This window comes from Numida meleagris, chromosome 1 (assembly GCF_002078875.1).
Source record: "Numida meleagris isolate 19003 breed g44 Domestic line chromosome 1, NumMel1.0, whole genome shotgun sequence".
Lineage (NCBI taxonomy): Eukaryota > Metazoa > Chordata > Aves > Galliformes > Numididae > Numida > Numida meleagris.
In genome coordinates, this window is record NC_034409.1 from 164,137,546 (window position 1) to 164,160,750 (window position 23,205).

General features: G+C 37.7%; 1 protein-coding gene across 5 annotated transcripts in view; it reads left to right on the forward strand.

The window, feature by feature from the left end:
• DGKH (diacylglycerol kinase eta) overlaps positions 1-23,205 on the forward strand; it is a 167,604-nt gene that overhangs the window by 126,278 nt on the left and 18,121 nt on the right. For all 5 annotated transcript variants that reach the window (XM_021375075.1, XM_021375093.1, XM_021375084.1 and 2 more), the window contains 13 exons: positions 1,643-1,919; positions 2,363-2,491; positions 4,771-4,905; positions 6,094-6,211; positions 7,079-7,189; positions 7,331-7,427; positions 10,041-10,148; positions 12,743-12,856; positions 13,146-13,280; positions 14,224-14,390; positions 17,357-17,462; positions 18,575-18,667; positions 22,957-23,076. In XM_021375075.1, the coding sequence (XP_021230750.1) occupies positions 1,643-1,919; positions 2,363-2,491; positions 4,771-4,905; positions 6,094-6,211; positions 7,079-7,189; positions 7,331-7,427; positions 10,041-10,148; positions 12,743-12,856; positions 13,146-13,280; positions 14,224-14,390; positions 17,357-17,462; positions 18,575-18,667; positions 22,957-23,076 (1,710 nt within the window). The remainder of the gene's footprint in view (positions 1-1,642; positions 1,920-2,362; positions 2,492-4,770; positions 4,906-6,093; positions 6,212-7,078; positions 7,190-7,330; positions 7,428-10,040; positions 10,149-12,742; positions 12,857-13,145; positions 13,281-14,223; positions 14,391-17,356; positions 17,463-18,574; positions 18,668-22,956; positions 23,077-23,205) is intronic.

Consider the following 23,205-nt stretch of genomic DNA (forward strand, 5'->3'; position numbering starts at 1 on the left):
GTAAGATCTCTATAAACTCTACACATTTTTTACCTTCACAAAAGATAAAACACAGTATATACATAGAGATGGAATTAGTTTGCATTAGTATTTATACTTTTGTCTGAAGGTGATTACATTAGCTACAGCAAAACAATGAACTAGTGAGAGAGTATGCTGGGAGAATGAAGGGAAGAGAAATTACAGCATTAAAAATAAAGGTTTAAGCTACAGATCGTAGAGATCAAGTTGCAAAAACATTGAAAAAGACAGAAGGATTTTGTTTGAGGAACAAAATTTCACGAACTGAAAAGAAGTAAACAAAATCATTAACAATCCCAGAGTCAGAAAATTGCCAAATGGCAATTGCTTCATGATTTGCATTTCATAGAATCATAGAGTAGCTTAGGTTGGAAGAGACTTCAAAGATCACCTAGTTCCAGCTCCCCTGCCATGGGCAGGGTTGCCATCCACCAGATCAGGCTGCTCATCCAACCTGGCCTTGACGCTTCCAGGGATGTGACACCTACATTTCTCCTCCTGCTTGTAAACTCCCTTCAAGTACTGGAAGGCCACAGTGAGGTCTATCTGGAGCCTTCTCTTCTCCAAGCTGAACAAGCCCTACTCCCTCAGCCTTTCTCCATAGGAGAGATGTTCCAGCCCACTGATCATCTTCATGGCCCTCCTCTGGACCCACTCCAACAGCTCTGCATCCTTCCTGTCCTGGAGCCCCAGGCCTGAGTGCAGTACTCCAGATGGGGCCTCCTGAGGGCAGAATAGAAAAGGACAGTCCCCTCCCTCTCCTTGCTGGCCACCTCCCTTTGGATGCAGCCCAGGATATGTTCGCCCTCCAGGCTACAAGGCTTATGTCCAGCTTTTTGCACTGTTCCAGGGCAAAACAGCCCTGTTTCTCTTAAACACAGCAATTCACCTCTTTTCCAGTGTACCTAGAGAGAGCAACTGCTTGGTTAGGACTAGAGATGTCTGACAGTGTTTGCTCAGTGACAGTTCACTTGCTTAAGTGTACAGATGTGTTGTCAAAAAACACTATGTGTTTTCAGTCTAACAGCTAGCAGGTCCCCATAGGCTCTTGCTCCAAATTGGGGTGCTGACTGCCCATAATTTGTTATACTGTATGCTGTGGACAAATCTGCTCTGTCTGTGCTGCTGTCCATCAGGTGAAGAGTAGGATCTAATCTGTATCATAGAATCATAGAATGGCTTGAGTTGAAAGGGACCTCATAGGTCATCCAGTTTCAACCCTTTGCTGTGTGCATTGCCACCCACCAGACCAGACTGCCCAGAGTCCCATCCAGCCTTGCCTTGAGCTCCTCCACAGCTTCTCTGGGCAAGTATCCTACTTAAATGGCAGGCTGAGTTTAGCACTATGTGCTGTTTTAGTCAGAACGTAGCTCTTTTTATTATAATTGCACCAAGCAAGTTGCATGTTGCGGGGTCTGTCTACCAGTGGGCCATGCAAATGTGCTCATAATCTGATAGTACAGAATGTTGAATCCATGTTTGTATTTCACAGAGATGTGGACACAATTTTAGTTTGTACCATATGGAGAATGTAAATCTCTGTAATATCATGCTTAATTTTCTCAAAATGCTCACCTTTGTTGCTTTTCAGTGTATGTGTATTCTTTTCCCTTTTTCTTAGTGTTCGGAGTTAAACGAGAAGCTCGACCTGTTGCTCCAGGCGCTTCACACAGAAGCCCAGGCTGCTCCGATTCTCCCAGGCATCACTCCCCCCATTGTTGAAGAAGAAGGAGAGGAGTTTTCAAGTGAGGAATCCTTGTCTGAAAGTAAAGAGCAATTAGCAGAGTGCGTTTCAAAGTCTTCCACCCAGAAACTCTTCAAACCAAGAGAACAATTGATGCTCCGGGCAAACAGCTTAAAGAAAGCTGTGAGGCAGATCATTGAACAAGCAGAAAAAGGTGCACATTCATCTTTGCTGATAAGGATGCTTTTTTTTATTTTTCTTTAAGCTAGCATAAATTTCAATATTAAAGGTTGATTTATGTGTTTGTACATGTATATGCTTATTACAAACTGCAAGGACAAGAAGTGCAGATTGCTTAGAAGTTGATGATGGCCTGTTTGCACATATGAATACACACTTATGCATGTGTGTGCATGTATACAAGTTTATGTTGTTTCTAATTATTAACCTTCAGAAAACGACAATTTCTGGTGAAATAATATCAGTGGGCAAAGGACTGCTATGGAGTCTTTTTCCCTGCAGTGGCAACAGAAATCTCCTGTAAATATTTTTAAACTTCAAGCTACAGATAAAAACAGATGCTAGTTTTCCGTTTATGTATGGTTTCTTTAAAGATCTTTAAATTTTTTCTTATTTTATTTTTTTTGAAATAAGCAGTTGTGGATGAGCAGAATGCTCATAGTGAAGAACAAGTGAACCAGTCCCCAGTAGAATATAGCAAAGAGTTGGACGAATCCAAAGAAGAGGAAAAAGAGGAAGATACGAAGGAATTTGAATCCCAATCAAGTGAGTAAAATAGTAATAAAATCTTTTTAAAGTATGGAGTCTTCTTATGAAACCGACGTAGTTGATTGCATAGTTAAAAACAGTTTGATTATTGGCATTGTTTTTCTTACTGTCTGAAAAATATCTTCTTTGTCTATAATGTTTCATTTTGGCTATTCAAGTGTTTGGTTACTGTGTGTAAAGTAGTATTTATAGAATAATATTGCCAACTTATCTCCTGACTCAACACAGTACTAATTCACACATTCAAGTGGTTGGGTAAAATCTCTCCTTCACGTGTCTATTACAAAATCTGTCAGCAAGTGGCTGCAGTGAAAGATGATCTGTCTGTGAGGGACCCTCACTTACCCTAAGCCACAGCAAATCTTCACGAGACGTTGTCCTCCCGAGGTTCTGCACTGAAGTTGGTGTCTGTGTCAGTAGTTCCTACCTTAGAAATACATCATTTGATCCTTGGGGCTTCTGTTGATTCAGGATCTCACATGTCTTTTTCTCCAGGAATAGATATCGGACTTTGTACAGTGATTGTCTCTCCATTGCCCCCTTCCTCTAACCTTTGTTAGAAAAATACAGTGCATGTTGACTGTCCAGTTTCAACAGTTCCAGCTCACAGAGGATGCTGGCGCTAAGAATGACCTGGTCCTAATGCCATTAATGTAAAATAATATAAAAATACATATATTTGTTCATATGTGTTTATATATATAAGAACTCCTGGTTTCTTGGTAATACAATTTCTGTGCTTATTGTGGAAATGTGTTATTCTTCATACATCTGAAATATGTGAAAGAGAGTGCATATTAATGTTGTCAGTGGGAGATAGCTGCTTAGGGAGAAAGCATGAAACATGGATTCAATTATCTGCAATGAAACATCAGTTCTACTCATTAGGGCTCTGTTGTTTTTATCAGAGCATGAACAGCAAAAAGTTTATCTTTATTGTAGTTATCCCCGTGAGCCTCATCTGTCAAATAAAGAGCAGCTGTTCTGTTGATTTTCCTATTTAATGTAACTGCCTCATTCCCAAGTACGGAGAGAACAGACTGTATGAATGGCATTGTGAATTTTTCAGTAGGGTTAAGAAAAATAGAAGTTAGTTGTGTTCTAAATATTATATTTTACCCTCTGAGATTATTTCTGGTCACTTGCTGAAGGTAATATTTTTCCACATGTTAATTAACTTCATATAAATATTTCATATCTCCTGTTAGATATAGTTTGCCATTTTTATTTCATTTTTTAACATTATAGTACAGTGTTTTATCATGCCCATATACAAGTAGTTGTACTGTATTATTGGCCTTCTTGGCCACCTGGGCACACTGCTGTCTCATGTTCTTATCATATCCTCACTTTCCCCTTGATTTTCTTCCCATTCGTTTTCCTGAGCTGTTACCTGCCTTAGTCACCAACAATTTGACCAACTGCCAAACTTTGCTACATGTTTCAAGATTTTATTGATCCATATTCTGTAGAATTTTTAACAAATAAACGTTTCCATTTATTTGGGGAATTCCTGCTTTCTTTTGTGAAAAAGAAATGATGGCAAGCTGATCTCCTTCGTGATCTCTTTAACTGCCAAAGACAAAAACATGTGAACATAGCTTTTCTTTCCCTTGCAGTTTTCAGTTTGGCTGTAGATATCAAAGTTTTGGTTGATGTTTTCAGAATCCTGATGCAGGCAAGAGGTCAATTTTAGCTGCTTAGAGCAAAGATTATGGGTGGCCTAATTTCAGTTTGAGTTTTATAATAGCTATCTATAACAGATTTATTTTACATATATCATATTTAGGTTTCTATTTTATTGTATGTAGTATATAATATAGGTATATTTATAAGTAAATATATATTGAATTTAAGTTCAAATCCATATTAATTAATTAACATTTATCCTTCAGTAATAATTGATTTTTCTTTCTGAAGTCTGCATTTTTGTGAAACCTGATCTTAGGTTTTATCTGAAATGTACCACAGTGTTAAATGCTTTTGTATTTTAAGGTGAATGTAATTTCATGTATTGCGAGTGACTCGAAGCATAAGTTAGGAATTCCTCACACCGAATGCCATGTACACTCATCCATTTTTATACATATTTGTCACTTGACTTGTTTCTGAGTTTTCTTCTCGGTATTTTAGAAGAAAAAGGGTTGTGTGAGGGACAAGAATGTTTCTCACTGAAGCATAACAGATAAACGCTTTTGAAATACTTTCAAGGCTGTAAAAACTGTGTATTTACCACAATAGATCTAATAAGTGCTCTTACTTTTACTTCTGAACAGGTAAAACTGCACCAAGATCTCCAGATCGACGTACGAGTCGAGGTATCCATTCTCAGACAGGCTCTTTCTCTGCTCCAGCTTTGGCTGCCAGCAAAGAGAACCTCCCTGTCCTTAACACTAGGATTATCTGCCCAGGTAATTGTGATTTTAAAATCTGGTGTTCCTCACACTATGTTGATATTGCCTTCTGTTCTCCTTCTTGCTGTCAAATAACAATTTTTTACTTCACACCTGCTGCTCTATGTGGAAATAGAAGAATCCAAATTCATCTGAACCGACAAACACACCTTCATGTTGTGTCATATAGTAGGAAGTGCAAAGGAATATAGAGTGTTCCTGATTGTTTGGCACAACACCAGATGTAGCAAAAAGTGCTGCATTTGATTCTGGATGATGAAAAATTGGAATTCAGGATCTTCTATCACTCATCCTTGCCAATGGAGGCTTTTAAAGGTCTGAGGGACAGAGCTGTGTAAGGATCAACCTTCTGAATAAGAGCTGTCCACCAATACCTCTCAGGAAATGTGTAACTGAAAGTATACAAAGCTCCTGTACAGCTGAAACAAATCCGTTCCTATCCAAATGCAATTAATAGTAGGGGGCACCAATAAATCACTGTTTTAACTAACTTGATTAATACATTTAATGAATGATGGATATGAACTTACTTTTTTCTTTACGTCAATTTCAGCGAAATTATTGCTGAAATTGACCTAATGCTATTTACCTGCATTGCATAGTATTTTGTGTTGTGCTCAGTGGTCAAAGTAGGCATGGAGACCAGTCATCAAGTCTTCAAGAGCCTCTCACTCAGCTCGTGCTTACCAAGCTAAATATGTAAGCATTCACTTTTGTTTAGATTGTTACTAGTTGCAGAACCAACCACATGAATGTTGATCTTATGACAGTTGCCTTCTAAAGGACAGGACAAAAAGAAAACTGTGATTAGTTTGGAAATGAAAATTAGACTGAATAAAAGCAGTAATAATATTTCTGAATGTTAGATGAGTGATTTGGTTGTATGCCAGCCATTGAATGTTGGCCAGAAATCTTGAATTTTTTCCTTTATCTTTTCCAGTGGTGGTACCTGAAAATTTAGCCACACCTCAGCATAACTGACTTTCTGTTCAAGAGAACTAGAGTCCTAAAAGGATAGCCAATATAGATAAAAGTTAAGATAGAATTTCAATCCCTCCATACAAGGGTTTGATGAATATTTTGTCTCTCAGAATTATGTCATTCATATTATGACAACGTATGTTTCTCTGTTTAATAAATCAAAATTGTTTACTTATTTTCTTGCTGTTTTCTTTTTCTTATCAGGTTTAAGGGCTGGCCTAGCTGCTTCTATTGCAGGAAGTTCAATTATTAGTAAAATGTTACTAGCTAACATCGATCCATTTGGTGCTACACCATTTATTGACCCAGATCCAGATTCGCTGTAAGAGATTTTTTTTTTACTTTACTTTGCTTTAATTAAGATTTTTAGCTTGTCGTATTTTTTTTTTCACTATGAAATCCTGTTTTGGTATTGTTTTTCTGTAAATCTAAAGGTCTGAAAACATGTTGGATTGTGCCATTTTAGAATAAGGCCTTAGTTATGAGTAGCCCAGGATTGTCTTGTAGCAACAGAAGTAATGGGAAACATTTGCTCACTTACTCCTTGCATGGTCTCTGAGAGAACAAGAACATCAGTACATCAGAACTGGATTCTCTTGCCTGAACTGCTGGTCTGCACACAAGCTAAGCAAAACATTGAAGCAGGGTCTTGGAGTGGAGGAAGAAGTGTCTGCCTAAGGGTTAGGACAGTAAGGCAGAAATGTTGTATCCTAAATTGTCTCTACTTCCCAGAGCTGGATGTAGCATTGACAGAGACTTACAGCTGGCATCTGGGTTGTGGGCTGTAGCCCCACATGTAGACTCTAAAACAGAGTACTGCTGTGCTAGTAGCACCAGCATGTCTAAATGCTGCCTGGGTGCTCAGCCCACTTTGGTGCTGCTGTCTCAGAGCTGTATACAAGGCAGCTCTTTCCTCCTATTCCACTGTTATTTTGAGTTCGGCAGAGATATTGGGGTATGTTACAGTTTCTTCTTTGTCCTACAGGAAGCTACTTGAACTTGCAAAGGAGACAGCAGTCGATCTGTTTCTTTGACAAACACTAGGCTTCCTCAGGGAGGTTCAGAGGAACCATCTTGTGATGTATCCTGTTGATGTATCTGCTCTGAGACCATCCAGGGTCTTGGTCATAGTTCTGTGTGTCTGGGAACTGTAAAAATGTGCAACTAATTATCTCTTTTCTTCTAAAAGGGAGGGATACTCAGAAAAATGTGTCATGAACAACTATTTTGGAATTGGGTTAGATGCAAAAATTTCACTTGAATTTAATAACAAGCGAGAAGAGCACCCTGAAAAATGCAGGTAATTGTGAGTAACAGAGGTGAGATGTTTCCATACGTTTTATTTCCTTATCTCTTTATTTGAGGTTCTTCATGTTTTCTTTCTCCTACAAATACAAGACATAGTATGTGTGTTTCAGTATGTTATTTTACCTATTTCCAGGAGTCGGACAAAAAACATGATGTGGTATGGAGTTCTTGGCACAAAAGAGCTACTGCAGAGAACTTACAAGAACTTAGAACAAAAAGTTCAACTTGAGGTAATTTTTGTTCACAGATAGAATGAACTTTTTTGCTACTGCAACATGTGGTGATGAATACGATTCCTCTTGAAAACTTTCAGAGTTCTTGCGTCAGCCCAAGCTTGTAAAATCCTTCCCTCAAATGCACTGTCTAAAAATATGCTATGTCAGAGGCGATTCCTTGGGGGATTTATTGGAATTAAATGTCAGTATTTAAATATTTCAGGATATCTGATTTCATGTTTGTTGTAGTTGCTTTTTTTAAAAAAAAATTTTGATTGAAATATCTTGCACAGATATATAAATTTTAATGTTCACTGCCTTAAAGCAGAAGATCAGGTTTTAAGAACAGTAACAGAAATGTACATACACTAAACAGAAGGAAAAGGTTATGGAATTTTAATCCTTCAGGTTCATTTTAAACTGTCTGACAGCTTGATTACTCATATAGAGAGAGCACGCAGATGGCCTTAGGAAAAAAAATCCTGACAGAAGAGGAGACATTCTGAGTGAGCATCCCAAGAAGCACAGCTACACCTACAGAGACTTTCTCAAATAGATGCTTGAGATAGCCACGCAGAGGAAGAGCAAAGTATTACCACAGCAACAACAAATGCAGTATATATTATCTGAATGTAATTATTTTTTTTCTTTTAAGTCCTAGCACCAAATCTAAGCCTTACTCACGATACTGGGACCTTACAGGAGATGATGGAAATAGTTACCAAATGCACAAAATCGCTATGGGACAGTCATGGTTGTGTTCACCCAAAGAGTAGGCTGGAGGGTGACAGAGAAAACAAATAGTTTCCATTTTTTTCTTCATGCTAAGTATTTCATATGGAATTTCATGATGTTTATATGAAGATAAACATCATAAATTTACGTTATGATATAACATATATCATTATAAGTTCACAGAATCATTAAGGTTGGTAAAGACCTCCAAGGTCATCCAGTCCAACCATCCACCTACCACTCATATTTCCCCACTAAACCACGTCCCTGAGTGCCACATCTCTGTGTTTATTGAACACTTTGGAACTCTTTCCCTCACTGAGCTTTAGGAGGATATTGCGTGGTAGAGTCAGCTTGTTGTTATCTAAAGATTGAATAATTATCAAGGAATTATGCAGTTGTTAGCAAATATAATGACAGCAAAGAGCATTATATACGCTGCAGACAGAATTCTAATTTAACGATATTTGAATAAGATTCAAATAAGATTCAAAAAGGTATTCATATCTGACCTCTCGTAATTATTTTTGAATATATCTGCAAGTAAAACAGCAAGTTAAAAATTCATATTTATTATTGCCTTGCATAATATCAGCCTTATGTTAAAATTTGTGATGAGGTGCTCAGCATTGGAAAATTAAAATTATCAGTTTCAGGAATTGAAGGCAAACCTGTACTGCAATACAAATGGCTATGCAGCATCTGTTAATATTAGAGCGTATGCTGGATTCTGACACATTTTGATGAAAATGTTAAACTGTGTCTTGTTGCTGACATTACAGCATAAAAAGAAAATGCTAATCATGTTCTGGAAATATTCTGCATCTCTTTCTCCTCTTGATATAATTGCTGAAGATTTCCTCCTTATTTTCTAGGGATTTCTACTTCATTTGTATAATTCTATTTCCATGGCAGTAGTAACTTGGTAATTCAGCAATCTTCTTTGAAAGAAATTTTACCTGCAAATTCATTATCTCCAAAGTGACACTGAATCCATCGTGTAGGTTCTTAGATGTCCTATTGATTTCAAATACACACTCGTGGCACTGCTGCAGGGCAGCACTTGTGGCCAAGGATTTTTTCACTGTAGGTGTACTCTGACTGCAAGTAAAGTGAGATTGACTTGACTGACATGGTTCTGTGATTGTACTGAGTGGCGCTTGTTGTTGCTTATGATTTTTAGAGGATAAAGATTACTGACCTCTTACATGCAACCCCTCCCCCCAAACTCCTGTACACAGCTATGATGACAAATCTGGAGTCAGTCCTAGCTTTGTCGTTGCATTTTTGGGAGGGGATTTAGTCCTTTTTACAGGAAGCCACGTATACAAGTCCTAACAGTGTTCATGTTTAACGTGTTTGTGGCTATGCCACAATGCGTTCTTGTATTTTATAGTTTGTTCAGTGTTGGGTTTTTGGTTTGTTGTTTTTTTTTCACTTAATGGGATTACCTAAATAACTAGCATATTGCAGTTTTGGCAGTTGCAAATACTGGATGGGTGAATCAAGCTTTTGTAATGTCAATGGGCATTACTGTCTTACCATGTACACTCAGAGAATTAGCTTCCCTCATTGCAAAAAGATTTGTAATCCTTGATAGACAGCGCATGGTTAAAATGTATGAGAAATTTCACAGTTAGGAGTGTTAAAACACTTCTTGGAAGGATCATGGAACACCTCTGCTGTAGAGACTCATGTTTTGTCTTCTCTGCAAAAATTATTGCTGAAATTGGTGAGGAAAAGATTGCTCCACAGTGTCAGTGGAATAGGCTTGTGTCAACCTATTAATGAGTCTGTCCTCACCTGACAGCTCTACTGAGTCTTCATGTATTAAAACAGCCAACTACTTTTATCACATTATTTATATGCTGAATGAGCTTTTCTCTATTACAGTGTGATGGACAGTACATCCCTCTTCCAAGTCTGCAGGGCATTGCTGTGCTAAACATTCCCAGCTATGCTGGTGGGACCAATTTCTGGGGAGGAACCAAGGAAGATGATGTGAGTAATGCTGAACAGAAGTAACCTTCTAGGGAGTCTGCTTGAGTTTAAACCATATTGACTTGTGTTTGATTTTTTAATTGAAAATTAAATGATTACCATGAATGAATGCCATGATTTTGCATTGTCTTTTGCCTTCTGTCCTTTACATTGCAGCAAAATTTTCGTGAGGATTATTTTAAAAAGTGTCTCTGTTAAATTGTATTTTTAGAAACTAATCTTAATGACACCCATCGTTTATACATTGTTTTACAAACTGCTGTAAATGACATTTCTCAACACCTAGATTCCTCTGCTACATTCTAACAATAAGAAAAATGGGCAAAGGTAATCACTCCCACAGTTTATATCCACATTTTCCTCCTGCTTTTCAAACAACTTTGGACTAATGGCTCGTCATTCAGAAAATGAGGATGGATACATTTACTGACTGGTAATTTAGTGGGGGCAGTAATCTGCTTTTTAAATGCTGTTTTCGGTGAGCTTCTTATGTACTTCGTAAAGATACCTTTTTTTTCCCTTCTGCCTCAAATCTCCTAAGAAATGTTGCACTACACAGATAACTGAATGTTTTACAATGTGAAGCAGTCTGATTGCTGCTCTCTGCTTCATGCCCAGCGTAGCCATTGTAATTGTGAGCAGATTATCCAAGTTCTCAATGTCCCGGTTTACTGTGAGGTCTGACTCACCTAAAACTGTACTTGCAAATTAGATTGTGGTTTTAATATCAACAGTATATCCAGTACTTTTTTCACCGAAATGCTTTTGCTTCCTTGTGACTTACAATTCTCTGGTTAATACATACATAAAAGTCACACACACAAAAAAAATCCTGAATGTGTCTCAGTGTCCTTTTCTTGTTTTTGGTATATGTCAGGCAGTTATGTTTATATTTGGCTATGGGTATCTAATGTTTTGATATTCTTCATGTTCACATTCATAGCCTTGAAGCATCTCTAACATCTGCTCAGCTCCTATTCGGGAGATTTTTTTCTCCCTGGGCTTCCTCACTGAGAGAGAAGATCTGTCCTAGCTGTCATGCATGCATACAGCAAATGTGTATATCTTAGAGCAGTTTTATTGATATTCACAGTTCTCTGGTGCCAGAAAAGTGACATGTTTGTTCTGGACAAAGTTTGGAGCATAATTCACTGCTTTACTGCAATCCTGAGTGACTGATTGTCAAAGATGGTGGTGATCTGAAATGCTGCCAGTTCTGCTTAGCTGGACAAAGGGAAGATGTTGCCTTGGTGGCTGTGACTCTAGGCCCAATAAAGTTGCATTTTCTTTGACACTTTGACACTTTTTCTTGTTTTCTTTGACACTTGTCTGTTCAAGACTTACCTCATTGCCATCCAGGGATGCTCTGAGGACAATTGCCACCTGGATGTGGTACTAAACAATGGCATCTGTGCAGCCTTTTTCCTGAGAGGACTTCCACAGTCTCTGGGCCAAAGCCACCTCACTGCACTGGGATGAAGACTCTCATTGGCCAGGAGAGCAGCAAGGACTAAATTCCTCCTCATTTCCCATCCTCTGCCTCCCTAAGACATTGCCACAGCCATTAGCTGGTTTATGTAGTCCTCGATCTTCGCTATCTTATTCTTCACCTCCAGGAAATCCACTTTCAAGGGGCAGGACCTGACTAGTGTTGGCTTTGGGCTCCTTTGGAGGATTTTCTCTTGTATGGCTTCTGGTGTCCTCGATGCATCTTACTTTGCACATGGTGCCAGTTAGGTTTGTCTGGGTACCACTCAGAGAAATGATCTCTTTACCCGCTGTAATCTTACTGGAGTGATATCTGCTCATTTTTCTCCCTTGTTGCTCCCTGTTCCATATCCGTATGAAATGGTCAGGCTTCAAGGGCCTTAGGGGTAGGCTTAGACTCTGTCTCTCTTGAACAAATTGAACTCCAGCCTGGGATACCCCTCCAACACGTCCGAGTTTTGCTGGAGGACACCAGGTGCCAGTGGCACACACTTGGCTTTGTGCACTTTTGTAAACTCATGGAAATTCTTAGCCTTGACTGGATCAGGATTTTTGTTCCACACAAAAGCAGTTTTCACATTTACAGCAGACAATTATATACGCTGAAAACAAGATTCTTCTCCCTATTAAAGCAGCATTTGTCAAAGCTGAGAGTGGGCTTAAGACATTGGTTTCCAGAGAATGCACACTATAGGAAGATAAGCATTTCTGAGAAAAAACACCATTACTCATCTTAGCTTCATGAACCTCTTGGATATTAAATACTTTAGCTGAGTGGAGGTTTGAACAAGCCCTTCATCTTGCATTGAAAAACATTCCTTAGTCTGCACACTGAACTGTGCCTTCCTTTATATAAAGGGATATCATTCAGATACTTGAAATGTTGTCAGTGCTGTTTTAAGATAGCAGTTGCCTTCTGTCTATGACATTTCACTCATATGGGATTTGTAGGTATGGTATTGTTAGAAATTCTAAGACATTTAGATGAATTTAAATGTTCAAATTGAACCTGTAAGTGAACCTACAGGAAAGAAGGCTGAGTTTGCTCGTCATTTAACATGCACTAAATTTTCCATGGGAAATTGAATGTTTTCTTTTTCTTTCAGATATTTGGGGCCCCATCTTTTGATGATAAAATCCTAGAAGTTGTGGCTGTATTTGGCAGCATGCAGATGGCAGTTTCAAGAGTTATCAAACTGCAGCACCACCGGATAGCTCAGGTCTGTTTCTTACTCGAAAGCAAGTAACATAGTTGTCATCAATTTGGGATGCTGAAGAATGGGGGTACTCTAAATGACCACTGCCCCATACATTAATAAAGCACTGACAGTGTTTTAATTTTAGTGGGTAACAAATTGTCTTAAATGATGGATGAAGTATGAAAGTGCTTCACCCTTGAGTCCAGTCTGGAGGGATGCCACAGCTCCCAGTAATCAACATATTTCAGGTGGTCTGTCAGCTTGATTCATATTTATTGCTCTGTAAAATAACGTGTTTGTTCTTTTCCAGTGTCGGTCAGTAAAGATCACCATACTTGGTGATGAAGGGGTTCCAGTGCAAGTCGATGGAGAGGCATGGATCCAGCCCCCAGGAGTTATTAAAATTATACATAAAAACAGAGCTCAGATGCTAACACGAGACAGAGTACGTGGCAGAAACTGTGTTATGATATACCTTTGCTAACGTTGTTTTCTGTAGTAATCTGATTCAGTTATAACAGGAAAAAACAGTGCTTGTAAGAATGTCTTGTAACTATTTATATAACATATAATTACTTCTAGTTATATCACTTCCATAATAAGCCAGATAGAGAATTGTTCTTTTGTATGAGTGAGACAGCTCTTTGTTGGCTTTTCTCTCTTACGTTAGAGCTGTTCCTGTTTTCTTATTAATATATACTGAGAAGAATGGTCAAAATTTTATATATTTTCATTTTGAGGCACTAGGTGTATACACAATCACATACTGGAAGTTTAGCAAATTGCAGAAATAGCGAGGTTCTATGTCTGTTCTTCGCGATAGCTTCTGCAGATTCCTCTCCTGTCTGTCTGTCCTACTAACCCTACATCCCATATGACAATTCAGAAAGAAAAGTCACAAGCAGAATCTAGTCACAAAGCCATTAGAGTTCATACTTGTCTAGCATTACTATGCTAAAGGCTTAACTGTCCCTCAGTTCTCTGTCCTCTAACTGAATGTTGAATTTAGTGTGGAATTAATGGCATTGGAACTGTATTCCAATTATTAAAATGTATTATTAAAATGTTAACTTTTTTCTTTAGGTTTGAACCTTGCATTACTTTCAGATTTGATCTGACTGTCCTCGCAAAATGTATTGGTATTATTATGGCCTTTGCGTTCTTACAACTTTGGAAGGCACTTGGTGAGGATATGAGAGGGAGAGAGAGGAAGAGAGAGAAGTGACGCTTTCAGAAATGACTTATTCTCTGTACTAAGTTTGAAAAAAAAAGTAATTTAAGGATTTAGAGAGCTTATATTATTTATATAAAACTGTGTGCAATTCCACATGCTTTTACATATTTAAATAAAAATGCTATGAACTGAATGTATAATTTATTTTGATCAGGCCTTTGAAAACACCCTGAAGTCTTGGGAAGACAAACAGAAGTACGATTCCTGCAAATCTGTCATTCGATCTCCCTTATACCCTCAACAGGCTGTTGAGTTGGCTACAGATGAAGAAGTCACGCAGGTCCAGCTGTGTTCACAGGCTGCAGAAGAACTTATTACAAGGTACGATAGGATTTGAAATTTCAATTAGGCAACCAGTACGCCAAGATTGAATTATTCATACAAGTGCACGCGTAGACTTAGTAGTGTGTATTTTACTATTATTTTTTAGTTATTATTTGAGGCTCAACTTATTTGTTGCCATATTACGTAGATAGTCAATTAACAGATATTTGTAGTACTCTGTACATCTGATCTGCTTTTTTGATGCGCATCTTACAAGAGGTGCCTCTGTCCTGGAATATCTCTCCATTGATTGTAGGGGGAATCTTGGCTATAACAGGTATAGGCATCTACATCTGTCATATTTCATACTGTGGACAGATCAATCTCAGGCATTTGACTCTTCCTATTTTTTTTTAATAACATAAAATATTTTTCTGTTCCAGCAGCTTCTGACCAGCCAAATCTTTTCTTCTGTTGACTTCCTGTTCCACCATCACTGCTTCCTCATCCATTTTTTCATTTCTCCTTAAAGTCTTTTTATTCATGTTTTTAAAAAGATAAGCACTTTTCAATAAACATGAAGGTTTTTGTACAATATTTTACAAGTAAACAGTTAGCACGCTAACATTCAGGGAGTTGCCAGATAAAATCTTCATATCTTTTTGCATTCACCCACTCATTCATAGTTATCATAGCTTTTTATTTCATTCTTAATACTCAGAATCCTCATCTCTGTGACCTTGGACACTTTGGTAATATATATGGATTGGGATGATAGTGAGCTGCTGGTATAAAACCGATCACATTGACTTACTTGTTTTCAAGAGCTGCTTTTTTTCAGAAGATATTTTAGTAAAAAAGATGCAGCAATTTTCACAGAAAAAAATATTTAAAAAAAACACTTTATTTGAAACATTTTATGAATCTGTTATTATATTTATCATAATAGTAATCTGTCTTAAGCATCAAAACTAATTCTTGAAGTGTGTGTGTAGTAGCACTGATAATACAAAGAAGAACTCTGTATTCTTTCTATTCTGTGCTGGTGACTTAAGTAGACACAGAAGAATGATGTAGATCATGGGTTTCCAGCCTCCTGGCTTCTCTGGGCTGCACTGAATGAACAGGAATTGTTTAGGGCCGCATAGTCTTAAGTTCCTCTGAAAGTAATGCCTCCTAATTATTTCCATGGAAACTACAACAGCTACAAAGAGAACCATAACACTATTCAATAGAGCAAATTCTCAGTCACTCAAAACACTCTTTTTCAACATAGTCACCGCCATTAGCTGTGCATTTTCATCAACGATGAACAAGAGCCTACATGCCATGCTTGTAACAGTCTGCACCAGATGGTGCACTGTTACCCACTGTCACTGTCCCCACTGTTGAAATTGACCACCTACTGCCTCACTGTGCTCACATCCATTGTTAGGTCTCCATAACCCTTCAGCAAATGTCAGTGAATGTCAGTGGGTGCCATTTTTTCCGCATGAAGGAATTTGTTGTCACACCTGTGCTTTATACACACTTCCATATCAGATGCCATTGTGTCAGACTGCTCCTCTGCTGCCATCTGTCACATGGCAACAAATTGTAATGGGATTTTGGTGGGAAGGTTCAGCCTCTACTGACATACTACCAACATCCACTTCTGATGTTGTGGGCCAACATAATAAAATAGGAGGCATTGCTTTAGAGCACCTCTCATTAAATATATAAATAGTTAATGTACATATGTAACAAAAGTTATTTTTTAATGTTTTTTATTAAAAGATATAAAAAAGAAAGCAACAGAAACCTAACACTGATGGGTTACATGGTCTTGGTTTTGTAAAACTAATACATCAGTCTGGTTTGATGAAAGTGTTTTCAATTCGTAGTGAGTTCTTAATGTCCTTGTCAGAGATTTTTGATGAAATGTTCCTCTTCCTTTACTTCATCCTTGAGAACAGTTATTCACAAATGCACATACTGCCAAAGAACTGACATGAATAAGACATGACTGTGAAGTGAGGGATATTTCTCTCTGCTAAGATAGGTCTGATAAAAGTCTGGTAGAGAGACATGATCAAATTTTTGGTTGCAACTCTTCACGTTCCATTTCAAAATTTGCAAGTGATGTATTTATGTCAACTGAAAATGGAGTCACAAATAAACCAAAGCACTGATGAATTTTTCGGCAATCTTGAAAGCTGTTCCCAAATTCCTTTATCACAACAGAAAGCATGGCTGCATGCTTTTCTCTGTTCACAGGACTGTGTTCAGCCAGTGCATCAAAATGCATGCGCTTTTCTGCCGTCACCTGGGTTAGCACCGCACTGCGCCCTCTCTGTGCCCTGGTTCCAGCCCAGATGGGGTTGGTAGCGCATCGCTGTTCGGGCGGTGCTGAGCCACGGCTGTGCTCTTGGGGCAGAGCTGCCACCATGGTGGCGTGGGGCAGTGGGCGGCCGCACTGCCAGCCGTGCCGGGGCGCATACAGCCCGTGGGCCGCGCGGTATAGATTATAATTTACTCAAAGGGAAGTTGAGACGAGACAGCTTAAAAACGTCAGTGTTCTGGAGATGTGGTTGTAATTACAGTTGGTCCTCCCACGATCTCGAATGGTTGCAGCCAATTTTAATGTCACATCTGAAGAAGTTCTTGACCTTTTCATGTTATTCTTTATGAAGTATATTTAATGCTTTTTAAGATAACTTAAAATAAGTTAACTTAATATGTGAGGGTTTTTCTTTGTTCCTCATTTGAGTTAAGAGCCCCACATTTTTTGGTACAAATTTTGCGTAGATTTATGTGTCTCTATGTCACAGCAGAATAAATCTCCAGTATTATGGATGTCATTTATATGAGATGCTGAGTTGCTTAAAGTGACACTTGTGATTGAACTTCTGTTATAAGGAACTGTTTTTCTTAAGTATTTCGTGAACTTTGTATATTTTTTCACATGATAATGTTGTATACTCTTAAAAATTGCTCTTTAAGGGAGGTAAGAAATATTTTTCTCTTTTTCCTGTTTTTCTTAGAATCTGTGAAGCAGCAAAAATACATGGCCTCTTGGAGCAGGAGCTTGCTCATGCTGTTAATGCATGTTCACATGCATTAAATAAAGCCAACCCAAGGTTTCCTGAGGTAAAGAAAGAACAGAAGTTTACGTTAAGTTTACATTACGTTTGAGTAAATGCATTACAAGTAAATATATGTGTGAAGTTGTGACACAGGATCATTAGCCCCCTCAGCTGATGTTCCCTTTTGTGAATGTTGGATCTTAGAGAGGCACTTCGTTGACTCTGAATATGTGGAACATCTGAGTTTTGTTGTGGTGGGGAAATAGCCAAAGGGAAGGTTGGATTGGAGGCACAAAGAAAATATGTCTGTTGTCTTTTGGGAGCAGTGGAGAATTTAATCCATCTGCAGAAGAGATCCACAGTCTAGGGTGTTCATCCTGAAGTGATGCAGCAGTGAGTATTACATCAAGCAAAGTGGTGTGTTAAGGTAGTTCTAAGCAGGTGTAAACCAGACTCATATCAGCAAACAGTAAAAACAATATGCAAAGTAAGCTGATATCTACTTGCAGACAATTGTTTAGATGTGTCTCCAGACACAATTAGTGTCATGATGAAGGTTCAGCAAATGATATTACTACATACAAGTCAATTCTTATGGATACGTTCATAGAAATTTTCATGCTTAATTGTTATCCGAATGTTATGCAGAGAATGCCAAGGGAGCAGAGGGCTGAGTCTCCTTCACACTGGGCAATGTTGTTTTCAGAGGTTGGACCCAAAGATGAATAATTAGATAGAATCTTTCTCTATAGTTTTAACTAACCTATGCTTATTTATGGTAACTATGTTAGTTAACCTTTGCTTCTTAAAATATGGCTAGCAGCTAACTTAGGATAAGGTGGGTGATTCTGATCAACAGTCCATTAAATGAGACCCACAACTTTTCTACTGGCCTTTGCCATCCATGAAAATCATGAATTCATCTCACAGGTGGCTGCTCATTGGCTCTTCAAGATTGTATAAGGTCATATTAAATAAAGTTGAGGAAAGACAGTAAATAGATAGTATATTTTTCTTTTTTGTGATCTCAGTGCTGAAGAAGTTGTCAGTGTAGAGCTATAACTTGATGTATTTCTCCTAGAGGAATACATGGTGGATGCTGTAAGCACAAAGTACTTATTCTCAGTCCAACTAGCATCCCATCAGATATTTTTTATTATGTTTCTTATTCTCCAGAGCCTTACCAGAAACACTGCCATGGAGATAGCTGTCAACGTGAAGGCCTTACATAATGAAACTGAATCTCTGCTAGTAGGAAGAGTTCCTTTGGTAAGTTGACAAAATACATGATTTTATTCCCTCATACTTGGTGTGATTTGTTCTTTGATTTAGAATAGTAGCACAGAATTTATGACTTGCAGTAAGCAGCTCTGTAAGGCCAGGTTGAAGATTTTACACTGCATTTATGCTTGGAATCAGAATGAGTTATGAATTCTTGTACTAGGTTGGTGTGCATCTTCCATCACTCCAGATATCTATAAGTCATTGTTGGGCTGCCCTTTTTATTAGTCAGTGGAGAAAAATAATATCCCTGTTGAGGCTGATTCACCCCCTCCTGTCATAGATGTGTATCTTAGAAAAAGATAAATCATCTTCCGGAAGTTTAACGTTTCAGAGAACTTCTGGAGTTCTATCATGACCACCTTCAGAGTTTAAATAGAGCCTGGAGTGAGAGCTGTTCTGATTCATATACTCAACTTCTGCAGATCTAATTTGGGCAAGTAAATCTCACCTTCATTTTAATATCTAGCAATAATTATTTTATAACCTTCAACTGGTAAGTGCTCAAGAGACTTCTGATGGTACTTAAAGACTTTTCATCTTCTCCTTTGGCTAGTGTTTCTGTCCCTACATTGAAAAAGACTGCTTGGGTATTGTTGTACCTGGATGTATAATTAGAAAATCTGACATTGTGAAGAGAAAAAAGAGGTCATGTTTTCTATGCTGATCCAATTTTAAAGTAACAATATACTCAGTAGTAAAAGTTATATTTTCTTTGGATTCCGAAACAAATGGATTAGTACCTTACTGTTGAGTTTCTAAGTAGAAATGGATATCAATAGTAATGTTTAAATTTAGCTCAGTTAGGGTATGAAACTTTCTGGGACAGGTTCAGATACCTTTTTACAAGTGAAAAATTGTATGAGTCTGTTCTACAGTAACCACTTAAGTTCTAAGAGTGGAATGGAGTAGAATAAATAGAACAAAACAGAACAGGACAGTTCAGTTGGAAGCTTCCTGCAGAGACCATTAAGTCCAACTACCTCACCACTTCACCCTTTTACCAGATACATTGCCCTTCTCTGGAAACATTCAAGTATCTTAATATCCTTTTTATATTGTTGATCCCAGCACTGCACACAGTATTCAAGGTGAGACTGCACCAGTACTAAATGCAGTGAGAGAATCTCCTCTTTTGACTTTCTGGCTATGCTATGTTTAATGCATCCCAAAGGGCAGTTTGCCCTCTTGGCTGCCAAGGCACAGTGCTGGCTCATACTGAGCCTGCTGTTACCAGCACACTGAGTTCCTTTTTGCTGAACTTCTCTCCAGCCACTCATGTCCCAGCCTGTACCCATGTCTGGCATTGTTCCATTCCAGGTGCAGAACCCTTTGTTTTCCTTTGTTGAGTTTCATGCCATCAATGATTGCCCAGTGCTCCAGTCTGTCTAGATCCCTCTGCAAGGTTTCTTGTCCCTCCAGAGAGTAATAATCTGAGAGTGTGTCTCAGATTATTAAAACTGTTAAAGATTGGGCTCATATGATCTATTTTAACAAGTTTTAGAAGGCAAAAGCATTGATTAGTTGTTTTTGTCCAAGGAAATGTAAAAATAACTCATGCTTTTTTTTTTTTTTGTCAGATTGTTATTACTAATCCCCCGTTTCAGATTGAATGAGGAATCAATAGAGAAAACTGTTTAGTTTTTAAAATTGTTTGGGAAGAGGAATTAGATAAGAAGTTTTAAGTTGGTAATGCAACATTAAGACTGATGTAACTTACCAAGATAGTCTAGAAATAATGTTATTGTGGAAACTTTCCAATTGAAACATTACTTCTCAGCATGTTGTTGAACTGTCCCATGTACAGACTCTAAAGTTTAATTTAATTCATTTGTTCATGTCTTGTTTTTACATATTGTAATTCTGCTTCTCATTGTGGTCTATGCATGTCTTCATGGGTCTACATCAAAAAGGTTGCTTGGAAGATGTTTTCCAGAGATGTTCGTTGCACTTACTTGACAGCATTTTTAGCTAGAACAGTACCCCAGTCCATAATAACAAGACATCCTGGTAGCCTTATTGGCATTTGATTTGTAAATGCTGAGGCAACTTGTATTTTAGACTATTAAATCACACTATTAAATCAAAGATATATGAAATGGAAGGCGTTCCTTGATCTGTCAGCTGCTGCAGTCATACACTGGTCTCCGGTCTTTCTCCTCTGACAAACATTCTTTCTGTAATTTTCCTCTTTTTTTTTTCTTCAATTTTCACTCACTTCTCTCTTCTGTTATCAGAGTTCCCTATAGCTGTAAATTGATGCCTTCATTACTGATATTACTTGATAAGCTTTTTCTTTGGTTGCCATTTACCAGGTCTGAAGGCTTCTGAAGGTGACAAGAGAACTGTAGATACATATACAAGGAGACTGTGATTCATTCACCTTCCATAAGATTAATAAATTTCATACAATGGTATTAGCTAGGTAGCATCAAACGGTGAATCAGCTAGAATAATATTTTTAGTGAAATGAAAAGGTAGGACAGTGAAGCTGATTCGTGGAATATCCCAGATGGTTATGGCTGGAACACAGTTTGGAAAAATTGTAAAATGTTATTATGATTTGTCTAGATATTTTCCAAACACACCATTTCAATTTTTACTTAAAAAAAAAAATCCAGTGTGAAATAGAGCATAATTTTCCAATATACTAAGGGAGAAGTATGGCAAAATGCTTCATTTCAATTGAATGAAATCATCTGAGCTCACTGAAATAAAATATTTTCATATGAGAAATTTCGTTTGGCAGTAAAATAATCTTTTATTTTAAATGCTTCATTTCTAGTGTTACATTTTATCTTAGATATAAAAAGTTTTTTCTAGGTGTTAGAAGAGAATTTACCCAAAATTTGCTGATTCCTCTATTGCCAGAACTGTACTATACATTTCTGTTATTTTTATTTTTCCAGGAGCTATATTTTTAATGCATACACTTTCTTAATATCAGATAAGAATTTTTTCTCCTCGAGCAAAATATTTTCCTTCAAAAATCGAGCAATTAGATAAGTGCTGGTTGAGAGAGAAATCTTTACTTCATTCACATATATAAAAATAAAAGACTTCGTAAATAATTTTTAAAAAATGAAAGCTCAGGAAAAGTTGTAACTTTTTCAAAGAAAGTAAGTCATCCTCTCTGCTCAAAATTAACTGAACTGTTCAGATTGAAGAAATTGAAGGTTAAAGAAAGATCAGAGTCTGCTTATGGGCACCAAATTCTACCCCTAAATTCTGTGAGAAAGAAGAGGAAAAAAAACACCATAGCAGGATGGAGCTAATTTTTCCAATATAGCTATACTAAATGGCAATATCTTAGTAGTCCTTACTCTGAAAAGTGATAATATGTGCAAACTACTGAAGCAAAGGAAAGAAGTTTCTGTTAGGTAAGATAAATTAATGGGGACTTGTAATTTATCACCAAACTCCTAAAAAGTCAAAATCTTTTTCCAGTGCTGGAGATCAAAGATTCTTTACAAATCCCTTTTTAAAAATACATCAACCTGTATGTAACTTCATTAGACCTTTTCAAAAGGATATTTTGAACTGCTTTGGGCCTACTTTTACTTCAAAGAGAAAAATTAGTGTTCAGATTGCTTTATCAGTGATTCCAAGTGATTCAGGATTCATTTCCTTACCTCAGAATGGTGCTTCAGCAACACCAGATAAGCCTGGAGCAGCTTTGCCATGAATGAGCTGTTTGCCTTTCCCCTTCCTCACAAGTTTGACTCACGCAACAGCTGAAGAACACAGCTTTCGGATCAGGGGTTTGAGGTCCTCAAAGTGTTGACAGAGCCAAATTCCTGTAGGCCAGGAAGTCCCAAGCTTTTTACACTACCACTTCTTTCTTTTGCTCTTTGGCCTTTACTGATAACTTCAGCTTTTTGTCTCCTCTCTGGGGCTGCAGTCCTGTCCCTTTTCCGTGTGTGATGCCTGTTCCTGCCACCCTCAGCCATCAACGGTGGCTGTTACTCCACATCACCTGTGAAGAAGGGCTAGTGCAGATCTTATCACCTCTTCAGGGATGGAGTGTCTTAGCTAAGGCACAAGATCAGTTTCCTCTTATCTGACCGTAAAAGAGTGATCCATCATATGAAGAATTTTGCAAATAATAACTTGGGCCTACTACCAAGTATTCAGTTTTTCTACACCCCTTTCCATACAAAGACTTTTATTTCACTGTTTATTTGCGTTGGTTTGTGTGTAGTAATAACGTATCTAGATTTAAATGTTATAAGTTAACAAAACTAAAAGTACTATTTTTCTGGCCTGCTTATAAACAGCAGTTAGAAGCTCCCCATGAAGAGCTGTTGTCTGATGCTTTGCACAGTGTGGAAATAGAGTTGAGAAAACTTGCTGAGATACCTTGGCTTTATTATGTTTTTCAACCAAATGATGATGAGGTGAGTTTGATTAATACTTCCTGTTTCTAATTAAACTTATTTTTCTGTTAAGAGGAAAGAGTAAATTAGACTCCTCATAGTCTAGAGATGCAGTTTCAGTAATGATGCTGTCTGCTGTGAGCAAGCTTC